The sequence below is a fragment of the Sander lucioperca genome, chromosome 15 (assembly GCF_008315115.2).
Source record: "Sander lucioperca isolate FBNREF2018 chromosome 15, SLUC_FBN_1.2, whole genome shotgun sequence".
Lineage (NCBI taxonomy): Eukaryota > Metazoa > Chordata > Actinopteri > Perciformes > Percidae > Sander > Sander lucioperca.
This window is the reverse complement of record NC_050187.1, coordinates 16082722-16100544: the sequence shown is the minus strand read 5'-3', so window position 1 is coordinate 16100544 and position 17823 is coordinate 16082722. Positions and strand designations below refer to the sequence as shown.

General features: G+C 40.0%; 1 protein-coding gene across 5 annotated transcripts in view; it reads left to right on the top strand.

The window, feature by feature from the left end:
* Window positions 1-598: 598 nt before the first annotated feature.
* pde10a (phosphodiesterase 10A) overlaps window positions 599-17823 on the top strand; it is a 59095-nt gene continuing 41870 nt past the window's right edge. Inside the window, exons 1-2 of one of the 5 annotated variants that reach the window (XM_035992175.1) lie at window positions 601-1474; window positions 1577-1753. In XM_035992175.1, coding sequence (XP_035848068.1) covers window positions 1681-1753 — 73 coding nt within the window. In that variant the 5' untranslated portion in view covers window positions 601-1474; window positions 1577-1680. Of the gene's footprint in view, window positions 1754-17823 lie in introns of all 5 variants that reach the window. The other 4 variants (XM_035992176.1, XM_031302440.2, XM_035992179.1 and 1 more) reach the window with 4 other exon arrangements.

Below are 17823 nucleotides of genomic sequence, written 5' to 3'. Positions count from 1 at the left end.
GAGCGAGAGAGAGAGAGAGAGAGAGAGCGAGAGAGAGAGTTTGCTTTTAGAAAATACCACGAAATACCAGCGTCATTGGCATGAATGCAACTGTAGCTCTTTGCAAGAAACCCGCCGCGGATGTGCGCATATAGACGCACAAAAAAATAAAACTATTTGCCCTGACATCCAAGTGACACCATTTGGAGAAACAGTATAGGTGCTGCACTGAAAATCTAAACCAGATGTAGTAAATGAAATATAATCCCCTGACCCGGGAGTGTTCATAAATAAATCAACATATGAGAGAATGAAGAGAGGAGGAGGTGGGGATGGCTGTTGCTCAACTGGTGTCAGGAACCCATCTGTGACTCTCCTGAAAGGAAAATGAATGTGTGAAAGTAGAAGTCAGTGATACTCTGAGGTCTGTGCAGTTTTATCCAAGTGGATATCTCTTTCTTGAACGCACGCACAGTCCATGCGTTAGTAATAGAGAAGCGCTGATTTTTTTTTTTTTTTATTCTCTGGCATTCAGGGCTGAGTCGACCGGAGGGGAAAACTATCATCAAGCAATTTGTAAAAGCCAGACTGGTGGCGTCATTGCCTGCCCTTCTCTATAGTAGCATACGCGCAACACCACGATTCTCTTGCTGCCTTTATTCAATGCTTATTCTCAAGTTTCTCTGTGGCTCCATCACACTGATGTGAAAGCAAACCCGTTCGCCCAAGACTGGTGATCATAACACAATGCGTGTTTGCTCGATTTATGTTACTCTGGCACATGGATTAGGAGGTTTTGCGCAAGAAGCGTCACAGACCAATGTGTTTTCTACTCGTCGCTGGACTGGTGTTGTAAAAGAGAAGGTATCGTACGGTGCGCTTCCAACACACCACTTCTGTAGAACAGTGTCTCCAATTTTTTGCCTGGGAGGAATCCTCTCCTCCTTCCCAGATGTTGCCGGAGAGCATTTTCTACCCGCAATTTAATGCGCAGCTCAAATGTTGCCCAGAGGGGCACGCGCTTTGGCGTACTTTAGCGGGCAGACCACGTCCGGATAATCTCAGTTTACATTGGCCTATACTCTTCAAGATACCCGAGAGTTCCCGTTGTATCGGCTGTACGTCATCCATGCCTGATTAGACTTGTCTGACGTCGTTGAGCACCATTCAAGTAAAGCATGCACCTCATACAACGTTGAAAACCTTAATTGATATGAAAAAAACTGAAAACATCCAGTGTGACGAAAACCACTACCTTAAAACACGGATCAACAAGTTACCTCCAACTTCCATCTAAACACGAAACGAGGTTAAATCATAATCCGAGACGCACGTGATCGGCAAATCACTTGAGCTGCAAATATTTCTCATCTGTCAAGAGAAATACGCTCCAGACTGTCCGTGGAGACACATCTTGTCCGATTACGGCGGGAAACAGGAGCTGACCGGCTCCATGCCTCGCTGCGTCTGTCGGTGCTCGGCTGGCCACCACATGGTAACTTCGCTCACACAGCACGCTGGAAAGAGGATACATAGAGAAGGGATCTGAATGAATGGGACTGAGATTTATTCGCATTTCTCTTCTCGCCTCCCCCAGACTGTTGCATGTGTTGTATATCCTGCCGGTTGAAGTCGTCTCACGTTATCAGCAGATATCGAGTCAGCGGTGGATAGATCCATCACTGGAATAGGGAGCAGCAAATGTCGAAGAAACGGAAAAGTCCTGACGACCAGGACTTTGAGGAATCTCCGCCTGCAGGATGCAGCGACCAAGGTAAGAGTCATGATCTGAAATGACAGTGTGAAAGTTGAACTGTTGCTGCCAAAGTGCATGCATATGATATTCTCAGGGACTGTTTTTGATGTTTCTGCAGAGCAATTTCTGAGTAGAAACCACAGGTTTATTGCAAAGTGAGAGGCACCAGGACTTAGTCATACCCTCGGGATACCCAGCCGCTACAGCTGCTGTATTAATTCATTAAGTGTCAAACCTGTACAGTGACATGGCCATGTTGTCATGCAATCACTCTCCCCTAAATAAGTAGTTTTATCCAAAACAATCTTGTGTGTTGCTGATTAATTTTTATAATCTCTCATCAATCCTCAGTGGAGTCCCATTTGTGTGACATCAGGTTTGGTTGCAGAACAGACTCTAATGTTCAGCTACAGAAGGAAGTATATGATAGATGTGTGGCATGAGAGTTGTAGAGGCTGGGTGAACTCAGCTTGGTTGGTAGTATGGCTGTCATCACTCAGGCAAAGAAGGACCTGTTGATTCAGAAAATGGATTATATGCATATAAAGTATAATGGTGGTTCACCTAGATTACTATTTCCAGTCCAGTTGTTACAGTTGTTGAGGTGGAGTTGATATATGAACATGCATTGTGTGAGTTCAGAGGGATAATCAAGGCTGGATCTACCATCATGGTGTAGCCCGGCATACGAATGGGCCCTTTTATGTGCACAGAGAAAATAAAAATAAACTGTGGATACAATAGCAACCCAGCTGCACAGAACAACCACTACATGAACATTTCCATTGGGAAACATTATTAATAGTCACACTGTTTATTCAGTGTAATAAATGATTGCAAAATAAACAACTTTAAATATTCTAATATGGAACAATATTAATAAATAGCTACTCCAAGTAGCCCACAGTCATGGATGGATTATGAGACAATGGCCATAGACATGTAAAAGACCCCACACCAGATTGAAAGAGACCGTTTTGTGTCTCTTTTTGGTCATTTGAGTGACTTTCACTTTCCAACAAGAAATGTTAAAAGTCACTTCATGCAGAGGCTGCAGTCCAGGGGCTTTGGGCCTGTTTAGTAATCCTCCATGGTACTAATGAGCGTACTACCTATCACCTTCTGAATCCTCTGGCGCCGCCACGGATTGGCTGTCATTGATTGATGCAGATCCTGTATTGAGTAGAAGAGGGGTTATTTTACACTGCTGCTTACTTACTTACTGCCCTCTGCATCGGGTAAACTTAACAACAGACACAAAACGAGGCCACTACACACACCAACTGTAACAAATTGTTATTGCAGGTCAGGTCACCGGAAATGGAAGTCTTATTAATCAAGTCATGGGGATGATCACAGTGACTTAGTATAAAATATAAATGTGGGCAAAAAGCCACTCTAAACAAAAATTAGTCCTGTTTCTAGGAATGCTATGCTTTACTTTCCTCAAAGTGCCTGTGATCCTATTAGTTGAAAACACTGGTTCAGCTTATCTTTTAGTTCAAGCAGTTCCCCCTTTTTCAAGAGGCAGCTTTTGAAATACCTCAATCGGCAGTGTGGCTGCTATTGTGCTGGCAAACACATGACATGAGTTTTAAGTTTAAGGCCAAGAACCTTAAAGCAGAGAGTCGTGCCTGCTCGCATGAATAGTGCTCTGCAATGGAAACGGCTTGCATGAGGACTAGACATGTGTGGTGTTTCCTTCGCATCACATTATTTAAGTTTAAAGCTGCATTTGTCATGTTTAGATTTGGAAAAAAAATACTGATCCTTAATGAAGCATGAATACATCATTTGATCTCTGTTTGTCTTTTTACTTTTAGTATCTTTTTAAAGACTAGATCACAGTCATCTTCACCATCACCTCTGAAACTTACTGAATTACTCGTTTTGTGCCACAAATTTTGACTTTCCATAGAAACTCACAGTTGCAGTGCAGGATTTACTGTAAACATTACGGCTTCCTCAGGCCTGCAGACTTGTTTGTTTGCGCTGGAGACGTGACCTGTTTGCATCACAGTCTTTGGCTCTGTATCTTTTTGGGTCCATGCCCAAATGAGAGTTTCCCTTGGCTAACACGGAAGAAGAGCTGGGCGCTTCCTTCCCCGACTGTGCCTGGCATCTGTGACTACTTAGGGGGTACACACCCACTGAACACCTCCCACTCAAGATTCTGCATGCTTTGATGCAGGATGGCAGCACTAATATTGTACAGCACACTGTCAAAGCAAATTTAGATTTTAAACCAATAGAACACTAGGCTTTTCATACACACTAAGAAGTGATTTATGAGGGAACCAGAGAATATTCTGTAACCTAAAATATCAGGCAGTAGTGCATATCTTAAAATGAAATTAAAGTTAGCTAGTTTTGTAATACAATTGTTTGTCCAAACTAAATAGCTGCTGTTACAAAAAGCTGACAAATATTGATTGTATAGAGTGATTATACGTATATTTGTGCATCATGAACAGAATCTGAAATCTAGCAGCAGTAACTATGGTGCTGCTACTGTCGCTGCTCCATTCACTGTCGCCTTTGAGTGCTCAAGCTTGTATTTTCTCATGGAGATCGTTTTTGTTCGCTCTGATATCCCCGGTGAGGCCTTGAGGGGAGGTGTGGAAAAAGGGGCATTGAGATTCATATCAGGACCACAAGGTGTTTTTTGTCTTGCCTCTGTGTGCAGCCTCGACCTGTCGATTACAGGGCCACTCCTAATAAAACAATAAAATAACTTATATATTTGTTCTTGAATAAACAGCCTGGCTTATTCAATGCAGCATTAGTAGGTGCAGTGAAACATCCCGTAAGCACAAGATTGACATTTTATCACCATATAAAGTTGTTATGACGAACATTTTAGCAAATAGTTTCCTATTTACACATTCAGCAGATACACAGCTAAATGCCCCACTTTCTTCACCAGCTAGTCATTAACTTTGTCTTTATCAGAGCTTTTTTGCTGACAACAGCTGCCGACTGCTGATGAAAACAACTCCAATAAGAGCAGTGAGAGTGAACCTGAACGGTAAAGTTGCGGGTCGTAAAATCAAAACAATGAGCTAAAATGCTTCAAAGAGCTGCAGGGAACTGCAGCGTTTGGTGATAATTGTCCATTGTTAATATGTAAATATTGCAGCTTTAAGTTTTTTTTATATCATTGGATGTGTTATAAATATGCACATTATTCATACTATAGAATAGTAGGCTACATAATAGGCAAAACTCGGGTTTCAACAAAACAAACCAAAAGTGCATGAAACAGCTCAAGTATAGCCATAAAAATGACTGAAATATTTATCAATATAACACTTAACACACCGCTTTTTTAACGGGTCAATAAAACCAGCAGAATATTAAAGAAGGGAGTTCATATGGTGGGTGGCAGGATAACAATTTGACTGTCATCCTTGCTGCATCAGACCATTTAGCAAATAGTCCTACTGTAACAATGATGGTGCTCCCACCTCATTGACAATACATCAAGAATAACATTACAAAATGGCCTCTGCTCACATGAACAAAAAGGCCCTGTTCCAATGAGACAGAAGACCAGCGCGGTCAAGGCCAGATAGAGTTTCTCTTTCAGTTTGAATTCAGACTGTTGAGAGAAAAGTTCCAGATCTTGTGGAGTGGTTTGTCCTCATAGATTAAAACTGAGGAGCGGCTCAGCGTCATACACCGCCATGGCTTTCCAGCGGTGCACCATGTGTGTCTCTTTAGCTTGGATCTAAGCCCACGATGCTGAAAGACTGTGGAAGTGCAGCAGGGCTGTTCGCCACTCTTGTGACGCCACAGAGCATTTAGTGTATAAGCTGCATGCAACCTCACACACATTCAAACACTCACATATCCTCATAAATACTTTTATCCATGTTCTTCTCCGGAGACGAAGTTGAACAGCAGCTCACAGCTTCAGTCTACATGAGGGCCGCAGCTGCAGACTGTTTGGAACAAGCTCAACTTGTACAAGGACACCACTTAGTGGTCGTAACATGTACTGCAGGCCACAACACTGCAAACAAAGATTTCTAGTTTATAAGGCTATCATCTAAATTAATTTATTTTATCATATTTGTTACATTTTTACCAAATGTTGCACTTTGCCCTCTCTGTAATTTGACAATAATTATTAGATGTCTCCGTCAGTGTCCTCAGACAGACAGACACTAGGTGGGGCTAAAGTATAAAGATGAAATGCAGTGAGTGGCGTCAGAGAAATTCACCATGGAGCAGACAACCAGTAATTCTGAATAAACATATTTCTTTATTAGTATTATTTGCAGACTTAATAATGACTACCGAAAGGTTCCACAAAATTATATATTTATAATATCAAAAGAGATTTCAACATCACCGTTTTTTGTGAACGAGCAGAAGGCAGAAAAATAATTCAGCAAAATTGTTCAAGTGAAATCATTGTTGTTACATTACACTGAGGTTATTGGTTTTCATTTGACTGCAGTGCTAAACAAGGTTAAATCTTCTCGTTACAAGTTTGGATAGAACAATTGGATTATAAAATACACTAAATCAGAAAAAAAAGCTATAGTCTTAAAACGACCTGTGAGTAAGGGATAGACAAGGCTAGAGTGTGCGCATAAGTGTGTTTAGTTCATGAATGGATTGTGTCCATGTGTTATCAGTAAACAGGCAGACCTGACGTCTGGCTGCTCGGCCGTCTTGGCCTGTTGTGATGTCTGCTGTGTGGAGAGATTGATAGGCCTGTACGTCAGCACCTGCTGTATATTTCTCACCTGTGATTCACACTGATTTGGTTTGGCTTCTGATGAGGGCCGCAGGCAGCCAGTTACCACTCGTCTCCCCAGCTACTCCGCAACTTATTTGAGCTTAATATGGAGTTCTCTCTCTCTCTATTTTAAAGCATCTTTTTTTCTGAGGCACAACATTGATTTATATCAACAAATACAAATTAATAATAAAGTCAGATACATTTTATTGAGTCTGTTTTATTTTTGCATCAGACAGTGTTATTTCCCCCCATGTAGCTTTTGTTAACACTGAATGGAACAGAAAAAATAAATGATTAAAAAATACAATTTAAGGATTTGATCCTTATTTTTACATGAGAAACACAATGTTCGCACATTTTGTATAGCAATGCAATTAATTAGGAGTAATAATCCTTCTTGTCCCTATGACATAAAAAGCACATCAGGCAGGTTATGGTAAAATCAAACAAAGTGAGTATAAATCAAATGTGAAAAAAAATATGTAAAATATATTTTTTTATTTTATAAACGTGAGCTTTGTTGTTGTGTTAAAGATAATTTCCTCTTGGTGTGACCATGTATAATGCTTGTGTAATGAGCAGAGTCAAACAGTCAGTCAGCAGCGCCTCACTGTATACACACCATACAGCGTCACAAGAAATACACATTGACAGGCTGTGTGACATCGCTCAGCTGTAAGTAATGAGCCGACTGTGTGTTTGGTGGTTAAAAGGCTTACATTTGACCAGGACGCTGTTGGCTTCTCAGCTCAGAGATCAGCACACATGTGTTAAGCAGAGTGGTATCATATAGCACATAGGGAGGATGTTTGCCTTGCAGAGTGATGCTTTGATGCAGCGGTGGAAGAAGTATTCAGATGTTTTACTTAAGTAAAAGTAGTAATACCACAGTTACAAGTACAAGTCTTGCATTTAAAATCTTAATTAAGCAAAAGTACATAAGTAATAACATCACGTGATGCTTAAAGTACCAAAGTACTCATTATGCAGAATGGCTCAATTCAGAAAATAATATATATTACTCGATTATAATTAGTGATGAATATGTAAGTGTCACTAATGTTGCAGCTAAAGGTAGGGTAATTGAAATTGTATTGACTGCTGCAGGAGTTTCATTTTTAACAATATAGTATAATGTATTAGTTGTTAATATTTTGTATTAACAATCTGAATATACAAAGTAACTAGTAACTAAAGCTGTCAAATAAATGTAGTGGAGTGAAAAGTACAATATTTTCTGAAGTATAAAGTAGCATACATGTCAAATGGAAATAACCAAGTAAAGTACAAGTACCTCAAAATTGCACTTAAGTATAGTACTATAGAGTAAATGTATTCAGTCACACTCTACCACTGGTTTGATTCATGTCTCCTGCTTGCGTCCTCACCTATAGGATGTGACTCCTGCTAGCAGAGCTACAGCTGCTGCTTTCATTGTTCTAACAGTGTCAGCGGCAAAAAAAAACTACATCTGAATCATGTTTTAGCGCACATATTGACAAAAATCATCACACCAGCAGACCTGCGGTGGAAAGCAAAATGTCCCTGATATAATATAAAAAGGTATCATAAGCTAAAACAACAAAATTCATGTTTTTACATTCTCATTTAAGTTTAGTTTTAGGACAATATTTGCATCTGTCTGTGTGTTTTTTATACATGTGAGTGCTCAACACATGCTCACACGTGCCCGCTCTCGTGCACATCTGAGGAGACACATCTGACCTCCTGTTTTGCATGCAGCAGTTTTACAAGATTGCACAGTGAAGCGTTTCACATGGCGCAGTGACGTCAGCAAATGTGCACTGTTTGTTTTGTTTTTACTTTACCCTCCACAGACCTCTGACCACATGCTCATCATAGTCACCGCTAGAATTACGGATGTGATAATCTAGGTCAGAAGTGGTGCCAACAGAAAACACTGCCCGCTAATCTAAATAACCAGGATTTGCATATGTGAGTCATGAATGAGCTTGTATGTGTGTAAATACTATGTGTGTGTCAGAGGATTCTTTTTTAAATATATGTTGTTATGAATTTATTTCTGAATTAAAGAAATAATGTTTGTTGGCTCAACACTGCACTTTTTAAAAATAATTATTTAAAAAAGAAAAAAAAGTATAATAAATAAATTAATCTTTAAGTACACAGAGCCAATCCTCAGCAATACTACTTAATGCTATAATAATAATATAGTATAAATAGAACCTATAATATAATTCTTGGCCGGTTTATTAATTAGCGATGCATCCTTTGATACTGACGCAAGAAAGCCATTTGGTTCCTCTGTATTTACTTTGACATCGTCAGTTGCATCAGCTATATGCTGCGTTTACTTAAATACATAAACATTATGATGATTGATGGTGAACAGCTTTGTGTTAAAAATAAGGTGCAAAGAATAAGGTATGGAAAAACCATTGCTTTGTGAGAAAATGGAAAAACAGCACTGTATTCTTCTTCCAGAAATGAAGAAATGGTTGAGGAAATAAAAGACACGTCTACTGGTGCGCTAATTTAAATATAATTGAATGGTGCTGTATATGTGTATAATGCACATAAATTACATATAACCATGCGTGCGTGCGTGCGTGCGTGCGTGCGTGCGTGCGTGCGTGCGTGCGTGTGTGTGTGTGTGTGTGTGACAAATGTTCATGCAGGCATAATTTGTGCCAGCTCTGTGACGTATAGAGGACATGAGGCTCAGGCGGGTGCTGTGAGTGGCAGTAACAGCATCTCCTGCTTGAGCCTGCCACATCTCTGACTTCATTGGCTCCAGCTCTGACGCAGATACACGCACCACCCCCCCCCCTTCACACTTCTTTCATCACATTTTTTTTCACCCATTTAAATGTTTTTTCTTTTTTTGCTTCATGTGCTTTCTGCAGTTCCTTCCACTGCAGCGCTCCACATCACATATCTGCATCACCTGTCCGTTGTGCACTCTCATGAACGTGCTTTCTCTGTTTCATGCATTGATGTAAACCCTATCAGCATTTTTAAACCAAAACAAATTTCTTAGCATGTGGCACATGAGCAGAAGACAGCCTCCACTGTTTCAATCAACTGATGCGTTTAAACTGTTGAAATGTGCAATGAAATATGTTCATCGTGGAGCATTACATTTTCTCCTCCAACTGCACAGTGTAGTTTTGTTAAGCGCAATCAGGTAGTGAACAAATGCCTTTTTGCATTTGGCCAGAAATATATCCCTCTCAGTCTCATTTACAGTTTTTGTGTTGACAACTTCACTAATAAACCACAATAATTTAAATTTAAATAATTAAAAGCATGTAATCCAATCTCAAAGGTGTAAGGTGTAATTTGGGAAGGGAAACTGAAAAACACATTACATTTTTTTTTTTTTCAATCTCTCCCTGAACAAACCCCATAGCAGCAAATTAAAAGGCCATCTCAAGTGTGGGTCTAAAAAACTGTATTTATATATATGTTTATTACTTTACAAGCTATTTAGTATGCTACCATTATGCCACAGTTGTCCACATTGTCTGTTAGCAGTGTGTCTGAGGCTCTGAATTTAGGCAGAGGAATTCTGGCAGTGTTCTGACTTTACAAATGCTTAATTTTTCAGAGTAAGCCTTGCTGCTCTGAGTGCCTCCTTACAAACCTGCGTTGCTAATGTTTGGATGCTTTTTTTTCTCTACTGCATAGAGCACATGTGTCAAACTCAAGTCAAATCCGGCCCCTCGCAGATTATGATCCGGCCCGCATATCAATTTAGGTTCACAATACATTTTGGCCCACCTAGTTTTTGTCGCTTTTTCTGACATTGTCATTTTTTTTGACGATTTGTAACTTTTTTCCGACGTTGTTGTCACTTTTGTCTAAGTTTTGGTCACTTTTTCTGACGTTTTTGGGCGCTTTTTTTCTATGATGGCTGAGGAACTTTTTCCTGACTTCTTTAGGACTTTATGTCAACCAAACTGTAAGTGAGAAGACTATATGACACATGCAATAATGCAGTCAAAGATATTTGACTTTTTCAATTAAATAAAAGCATATCAATAAACTAAACATGTCTGCCCCCCCCCCAGTGTGACCATTAGAGAAGTTGAGTTTGACACCCCTGGCCTAGAGTGACCTTCCGGCTGCAGTGCTACACTGGAATACACCTCAGCTTCCAGGGGTGCTACAGTTTACCCTGACTTTTGACTTCTATGTAGATAAATGGGGAAATGATGTGACTTTCCCTGCAGGGATTACATAATTAATCATTCAGAATAACATTTGATTCAATGTGTCACATGGAACTGGTGGTCACTGGTACAGTTAAAGGAAAACTGGTTTATTACATTACAATTTTTTTTTGTAGCTTGGCTGTTGATTCTTTTGGTTATAACAACATTGTACTCCTCAAGTTAATCACTGTGATCTGGGAAAAAGTCCCATTGAGCAACAAACATGAGAAGTCAGTTTAGCTATACCTATATTGAAGAGAAACAGAGCCGAGCACAGTAAAATGATCGGCCAAACTGTCAACTCATAACATTTTACAGGCTAATTTCCTCATTTAACTTTGACCTACTGTACTTGCCGTATTGCGTACACACATTCTTTCATTGTGACGAGGGATTATTGCTGACATTTTTACGTGTGCTCACTTTGGTTTTGGTTAAGTGGTTTATATACTCTGGCTAGATTCCTGCTTTGTCTAAAACCTGCCCAATAGTCTAACTGCTCGTCTCTTGCCCTGTCAGACTTCGCTATAGCAATGTAGCCAACTTCCTAGGTCTTAGCAATTACTTGAACTTGAATTCTGAATTAATAGAATTGATGTTTCACTTCCGGGATTGTTCAGGTGTCGCCCGAAATTCTGCCAGATGTCCCTCTTTTTAGGCCAGATGTCCGTCACCTTCCCCTTTCTGTGTGTTGGCATTCTAAACTCCGGTGGATATATTTTTAACTGCTCCTCAGATCTCTGCAGGGTAAATCGAGACAGCTAGCTAGATCTGTTGAATCTGAGTTTTCTGTTGCACGACTAAAACAACTTTTGTACGTACACATGTTCCACCAAAACAAGTTCCTTCCCGAGGCTATTTTTCAGAGGCACCGTCATTATGTCCGGGGGTTAGCGCCGCCCAAGACATCTTTGAGTGGTTTAAAGAAATGCCAATAAGCCAGAGGACGTTTTTCTCCCATCCCGGAATGTTGTGTGGACTAGCCAGACCCTCCTCCGCAGCGCTGTGGAGGAAGGTTTTGCCAATGCGATACTAATGGCCAGAAAACTGTATGGGTGCCAAGACCAACCAGTAAGATATTATATTGTCTACTAGACTTGTGCTAAAATACTTGCTTTAGCAGCAACATTATTTTAAACTGGGTTAAGTTAGATGTGAGCATGTGGTAATTTTGCAAGTGAAGTCTTGTTGCTGATGTTTTTTAGTTGGACTTGACTGACTGAACCATTGCCGATTTTTGGGGTCTGTCTATGAATTGACCAGATAATTGTCAGACTTGACTTAACCACCATTACCCACCAGACTGCTAAAAAAAGTAAAAGGATTCTTTTAGTTTAGAATACAAATGTCACATTGTAGTATATCCTTTCAGAAAGATCAGTTTACCAAATTGTCTCTGGAAGGGAGACTAATGTAACGTCTAGCCTGAATTAGACTAAATTAGATTAGGTATATTACTATGGCCTGCACACAATTGGGTTGGATTATCTAGTTAGTCAGTCCAATAAGTCTGCATGCTGCCAACTGACCAGTTGTGCAGTTTCATCATTCTTTGTCATTAAACTCTGGAGCACCATTGGCAGATAGTGGTAGAGATGGAGGGTATCAAGCTCTGTCATTTTGAGGACCCTGAAAGCCACTCTTAAGGCTCCCGTGTAGCCTGTGTTGTTAGGGCAACATGGCTTTTAGCAAAAGGCTTTTCATACTGGAGATGGATGTGCTTTTTTTGGGGAGCACGACTGTAATGTGTCTAAGATATCTGCAGAGGAAGCAGAGCAGACAGCAGAATTCTATATCACATAATGGAAAGAACAGGACTGTGTTTCAAATAAGATCAGTCATGTAATCAGCTCCACCCCAAGTGAAAGTTAGGCCCATCATCCTCCTCAGGTTCCCTGGACATGCTGAGGCTCTCAGTGAGTCCATAAAAGGCAACCTTCACCAGATCAGCCTGTTTCCTGTTGACAAGCCAGTGCTGCGCCTCTTCTGGAGGGACATGCAGGCAGCTGAAGAGCCAACTTTTATTACAGGACACTTGCCTTTGGGCCTTTGGAGACACAATATGTAATCCCTGCTGTGTAATCTACACAGGACTTCCACTCACTGATGCGACAATGCTGGCAAAAAAAATCATTCTGTCTTTTATGGTTACATTGAACCGGACTCTCATTTTGGAAGGAAGTCCTCCAAGATACAGCCGAGTCAGTACATGTGGCAGCTGTGCAGGCCACAAACTGGCCCGAATATGTATCCATTGAAAAAATGCTCCAGTCTCAAACTCAGATGGATTTATGGTCCTCATAGGGGCATACTTTACCCTGGTAACCCCCCAATTTGCAGCTGGACAAACCAGCTACTACAGAATGGGTTATTTTTACCTATTTCTCATCAGGATTGGCTGCAGCAATTAAAAGATGTGGAGCATCACCTATAAATGCTTGAGTATTTGACGTATATGTTTGGATCTCATTGAGAGATCCAGATTGAACTTTATTGCAACAGGGAGAAAACCATCAAAGCTTCTGAACCTGGCTGATGGAGCTTCCACATCATCATGGTCATGATTTTGATAATCAAACACCATCCGGATGGACTTTCTCACCAATTTCAACAGATGTGGGTGTTTCACACAGTAATTCAAATGCACCCAGACAGGCTGAGTGAGGAATAATCTCAGGAGATATGTAATGCCGAGAAAAGCCTTCCCACCATTGCATTCGTGCTTCCTTCTATTCTCCCTTTTGGTCTTAGTTGACATTTTCTGTGAGAAACAACAGCAACGACTTTGATTCAGATTGATTCAGCTAACATGCTACAAGCTAATGAAAAAAATAGTAAGCAGATAGATGTGACAGGTGTGAATAAGTGAGGCGAGACTCAAGCTGCTGTTTTTCTGCGTACCACTAACATTTCATGCACATGAATATAGTGTGTACTGCATGTTTGGTATTTATGTTTGTTGACTATTATAGTTTGATATAATAAATATTCATGTCACAGCAATTCAATGACCATGCTGATTATTTTGAATCTAATTAAATTGGTTAGGTGTGGATTATCTCATGTGGAAAAGTTATTCACTTTGGAATAAAATTCCAAATATAAAATCTACTACAAATTACGGTATGTTCACAACTTTAGTGAATTTTGCGACATTAACTAATTTGTGTACTTTTATTTATTACTCTATTAAAACTATAACTGTTTATATGTATTATTATACACTGCTATTTTTTATCTTGCTTTTGTGATATCTAAACACACCTGAACATGCATGCTGATACTTCTTCCATGTAGTGATGCTCTACTGTGTCATTAACATAGCCTCAATCTACAGTATAGGGATTTCTACCCATACAGACCAATTTAGATACAAGATTTTTTTATTTATTTGTGTAGATCATTTCTTTTTACAAGAACACAGGTAAGACCACAGCAACACATACTGTATGTGGTCACAGACAAACAAACAGGAACTATGTTACATAATGTCCCATAGACAATCTCAGATATGGTGAGAGGAGAATGAGAGAGAACAATGAGATTAATGGCTCTGATGTTCTAATGATGTCTTAGAAGACAAGGGGAAAAAAAGAGGTTCAGAACATTAAGCGGTAAACAAAGATGTCATCTTCTCTCCTAAGACCTGTGAGGACATCTGAGCGAGCAACAAACCCTTGTTCTGGGTCGGTCTAATATACTACACTCTGACAGCAGTGATTCAAAATGACAATTATTAAGACGACAGAGGGCAGGCAATGATGTGCTGTGATTTCTGTTTCCATTAACCTAAATTATGCACCTATCTCACATTTGTCCTAATGGATCACAGTGCAATGACGTCCATTGACGTCATGTTTCAGACGATCCGCATTGCAGTCGCATGCAAATTTGTGCATGCCAGGCTTTGTGTAAATGTGGAACTCCTTTTTTTTTATTGCATTTTCCGACAAATAAGAGTAAACAGAGGCAGTAATATGCTCATTGGTTGTTGAACTAGTTGTGAGCCAAGCTGTGAAGATGTGCATAACTCCCTCAGCCCCCCAGGGACCCTGTATTTTCATGGGCCTGCCTCTGACGTCAATGCTCCGGCTGTCCTGTGGATTGTCAGAACAGACTATTCAGTTGGGGGGAGGGGACTGGAAGTCTCTGTGGTGCGTGTCTGCCGCATGTAATGTGTGTGTGCTTACGTGGATGTAACTATGTTCATGTTTGCGTGTGCTTGCATGTGATCTGTAAATGTTTCACTTACATCTGGGGCGTGTGTGTGTGTGTGTGTGTGTGTGTGTGTGTGTGTGTGTGTGTGTGTGTGTGTGTGTGTGCAGAGTGCAAAAAGCTTGTACAGTGCCTTGAATCAGAAATGTGCATAAGTGGATGAGGTCTGTAATGTGGGGGTAGGGGGTAAGGCTGTGCGTGTGAACAAGCACACACACGTCTGAAGATGTGCAGCTCTTATGTTGGGAGACAGAGGCTGTAGTCATCAGGAGGATGTTTGCTAAAAACAGCAGAGAGGGGAGAACAGTAAAGCATGGCTGCCGACCACTTCACTCTTCAGTCAGCTGTTGATCCCCCAGTGGACGATATAGTAAAGCTGATCTCTCCCCAACAGCCACAATAGAACCCTTCTGCATGTGACACACACATTAAGACACATGAGATTTCAGCCTCTTTCATTGTCACCTTTTTGATTTTCATAATTTTTTGTGTAACACACATGCTATCCATTCACTGATGGATATGAGATTTGGTGGCAGAATAATGTTGACAGAGAAAAGAGTGTGCACTCGCACTGCCTGTCCAAATTGATACAGATCAAGCCTGAGAGAGACCTGGCGGACATTTTGAGGTTTTCTTGGGTCTGTGGTGCTTCGTTTTTTCCAACTGTATCCAAATACTGTAGATAAAAAGATACTGTAATGCAGATTTAGCCACACAATCTGTTGCCCGATCTGTCTGCCTATGATCTATCCTCTTCTGCAAATACATATTTTGTTACATTATCCTCATGCAACAAAATCACCAATGGTGGACTGTAACAAAGTACATTACTCAAGTATTATACGTAAGTACAAATTGAAGGTACTTTACTTGAGTATTCTCAATTCTACATTATTCTTCTACTAGACTACACTTCAGAGGGAAATGTACTTTTTACTCCAACTATTTGACAGTTATTAGTTTACATTACAATTTAAGGTTTTACATACAAAACATGATGAGCCTTTAAAATATGATGCACTGTTAGAGATGCATCTTGGTTGGAGAAAACGTGCTCTCATCGAGAAAATGAGCAAATTCATCTTTATTGAAAATAATCATTAGTTGCAGCCCTTTATGAAATAGCTGAAAAATTAGCTCCACCTCAAGCGACTGCAACGTCAAAATGCTACTCGCACATTAATGCATTAGTAATAATATAGTCTCGCTTTGTCAGACCCTTCTTCAAAGCGCGCTGAAGGAGGGTCTGGCTACTCCACATAGCATTCGGGGATGGGAAGAAAACGTGCTCTGGTTTATTGGCATTTCTTTAAACCAATCAGAATTGTCATGGGCGGCGCTTAGCTCTGCAAAGAGCCGCTGCAAAATAGTTGAGAGAAAACTCAGATTGGACAGATAGTCTAGCTAGCTGTCTCAATTTACCATACAGAGATCTGAGGAGCAGTCAACAATAGTCCTCATAAATCCACCAAATTTAAAATTCCAACACAAAGAAAGCGGAAGTAAACGGAAAATAGATGCATCCGGCGGAATTTCCTGCGGCACCGGAGCAATCCCAGAAGTGGAACGTCAAGGATATAGACTAGTAATAATAAAACCTTTGATACTGCACATACATTTTGATAATAACACAAGAACTTTTAACGCCGGGAGCAACATACTACAGACAGTTGTCTTACCATCAATGGAGAAGCTATACAGCTGTGACTACATTATTACCACAATTTCAAATTAAAAGTAATTGGAAATGTATTGTTCAAAATCTTAAAATGTCAGGGTCACAGCGAGTTGATAAACTAGTCCTTTACCCGCTCGCCAGAGATGCCAGGCGGCTCCCTAGCAACCAACAATGTGTTCCTAACAAAATGCAGCGTACTTTGTGTTCTTAAAATAGTGCAGGAAATATGTGACAGCTCAAGATTCGCCGGGATCATTCTGTTGCTTATGTGTCGTTTTAGATATAAGACTACTGTGTCTCATATATAAATACACCCAAACACTATGTGCAAGGCCAAGAAATACAGCTTCTGCATAGATAAAACCATTACTTTAATACATTTTATGTTTATACAAAGTGGAGTAATTTAAACACAGTTGAAATATCAGTTTGATTGGACATGTCAAGCTGGTCAGCTCACTTCCTGTTATGTAATAATTATTCAAACTTTAAAGCCACTTCGAAGAGCTGTGGATCAGAAGGGTTCACTGGTGGGTCACAGACAGAGTTGTCGCATCCTTTGTGATCTACCGCATTTCCCTATAAGTTGTTCACTCATTACTGTCTCACATAAGCTCATAAACTTCCAGTCATGCACTTTGCTGTGAACGTTTGAAAGTATTTGTTTTCTATCTAAATTCCCGTGCATAAGCTGCTTGAAGTACAGGGAGGATGCACAGAGGTGAGCACTGAAGGAGCTGACAGAGCTCTCTGAGCTTCTCCAACTTAGAGCTTTTTCTCATTTTTTTTGTGTTACATTTGACAACAATTTTACAATTGTTACATTAGTTCCATAAGTCAGAAAAAATACCCAAATGTTTATAGGATTAAAGGCATGACGTTTTTTTTATATATGAATTCTTCAGATGAAAATGGTATCTAAAGGATGTGTATCTATCCTCAAATAAAAGTCTAACAATGTGTTGCATGTTAGTTGTTATATTTCACCTAAATAGCTGAATTTATTTGGCTTTCACTTTAGCATCACTGCTATTCGACCGACCAAATTCCTGGTTAACAGAAAATATTAATAGATTAGTATTTCAAATGAACAGATGTTTTATTACAATCATACAGTAATACTATTACACTTATATAATAATCCAAAGGCAGCATCATACATGTGAGATAAACGGACGTGTCACTGTAAGATGCATTCCTCATTTAAGGATTTTTCTCATTGTGGCTGAATATAGAGGGA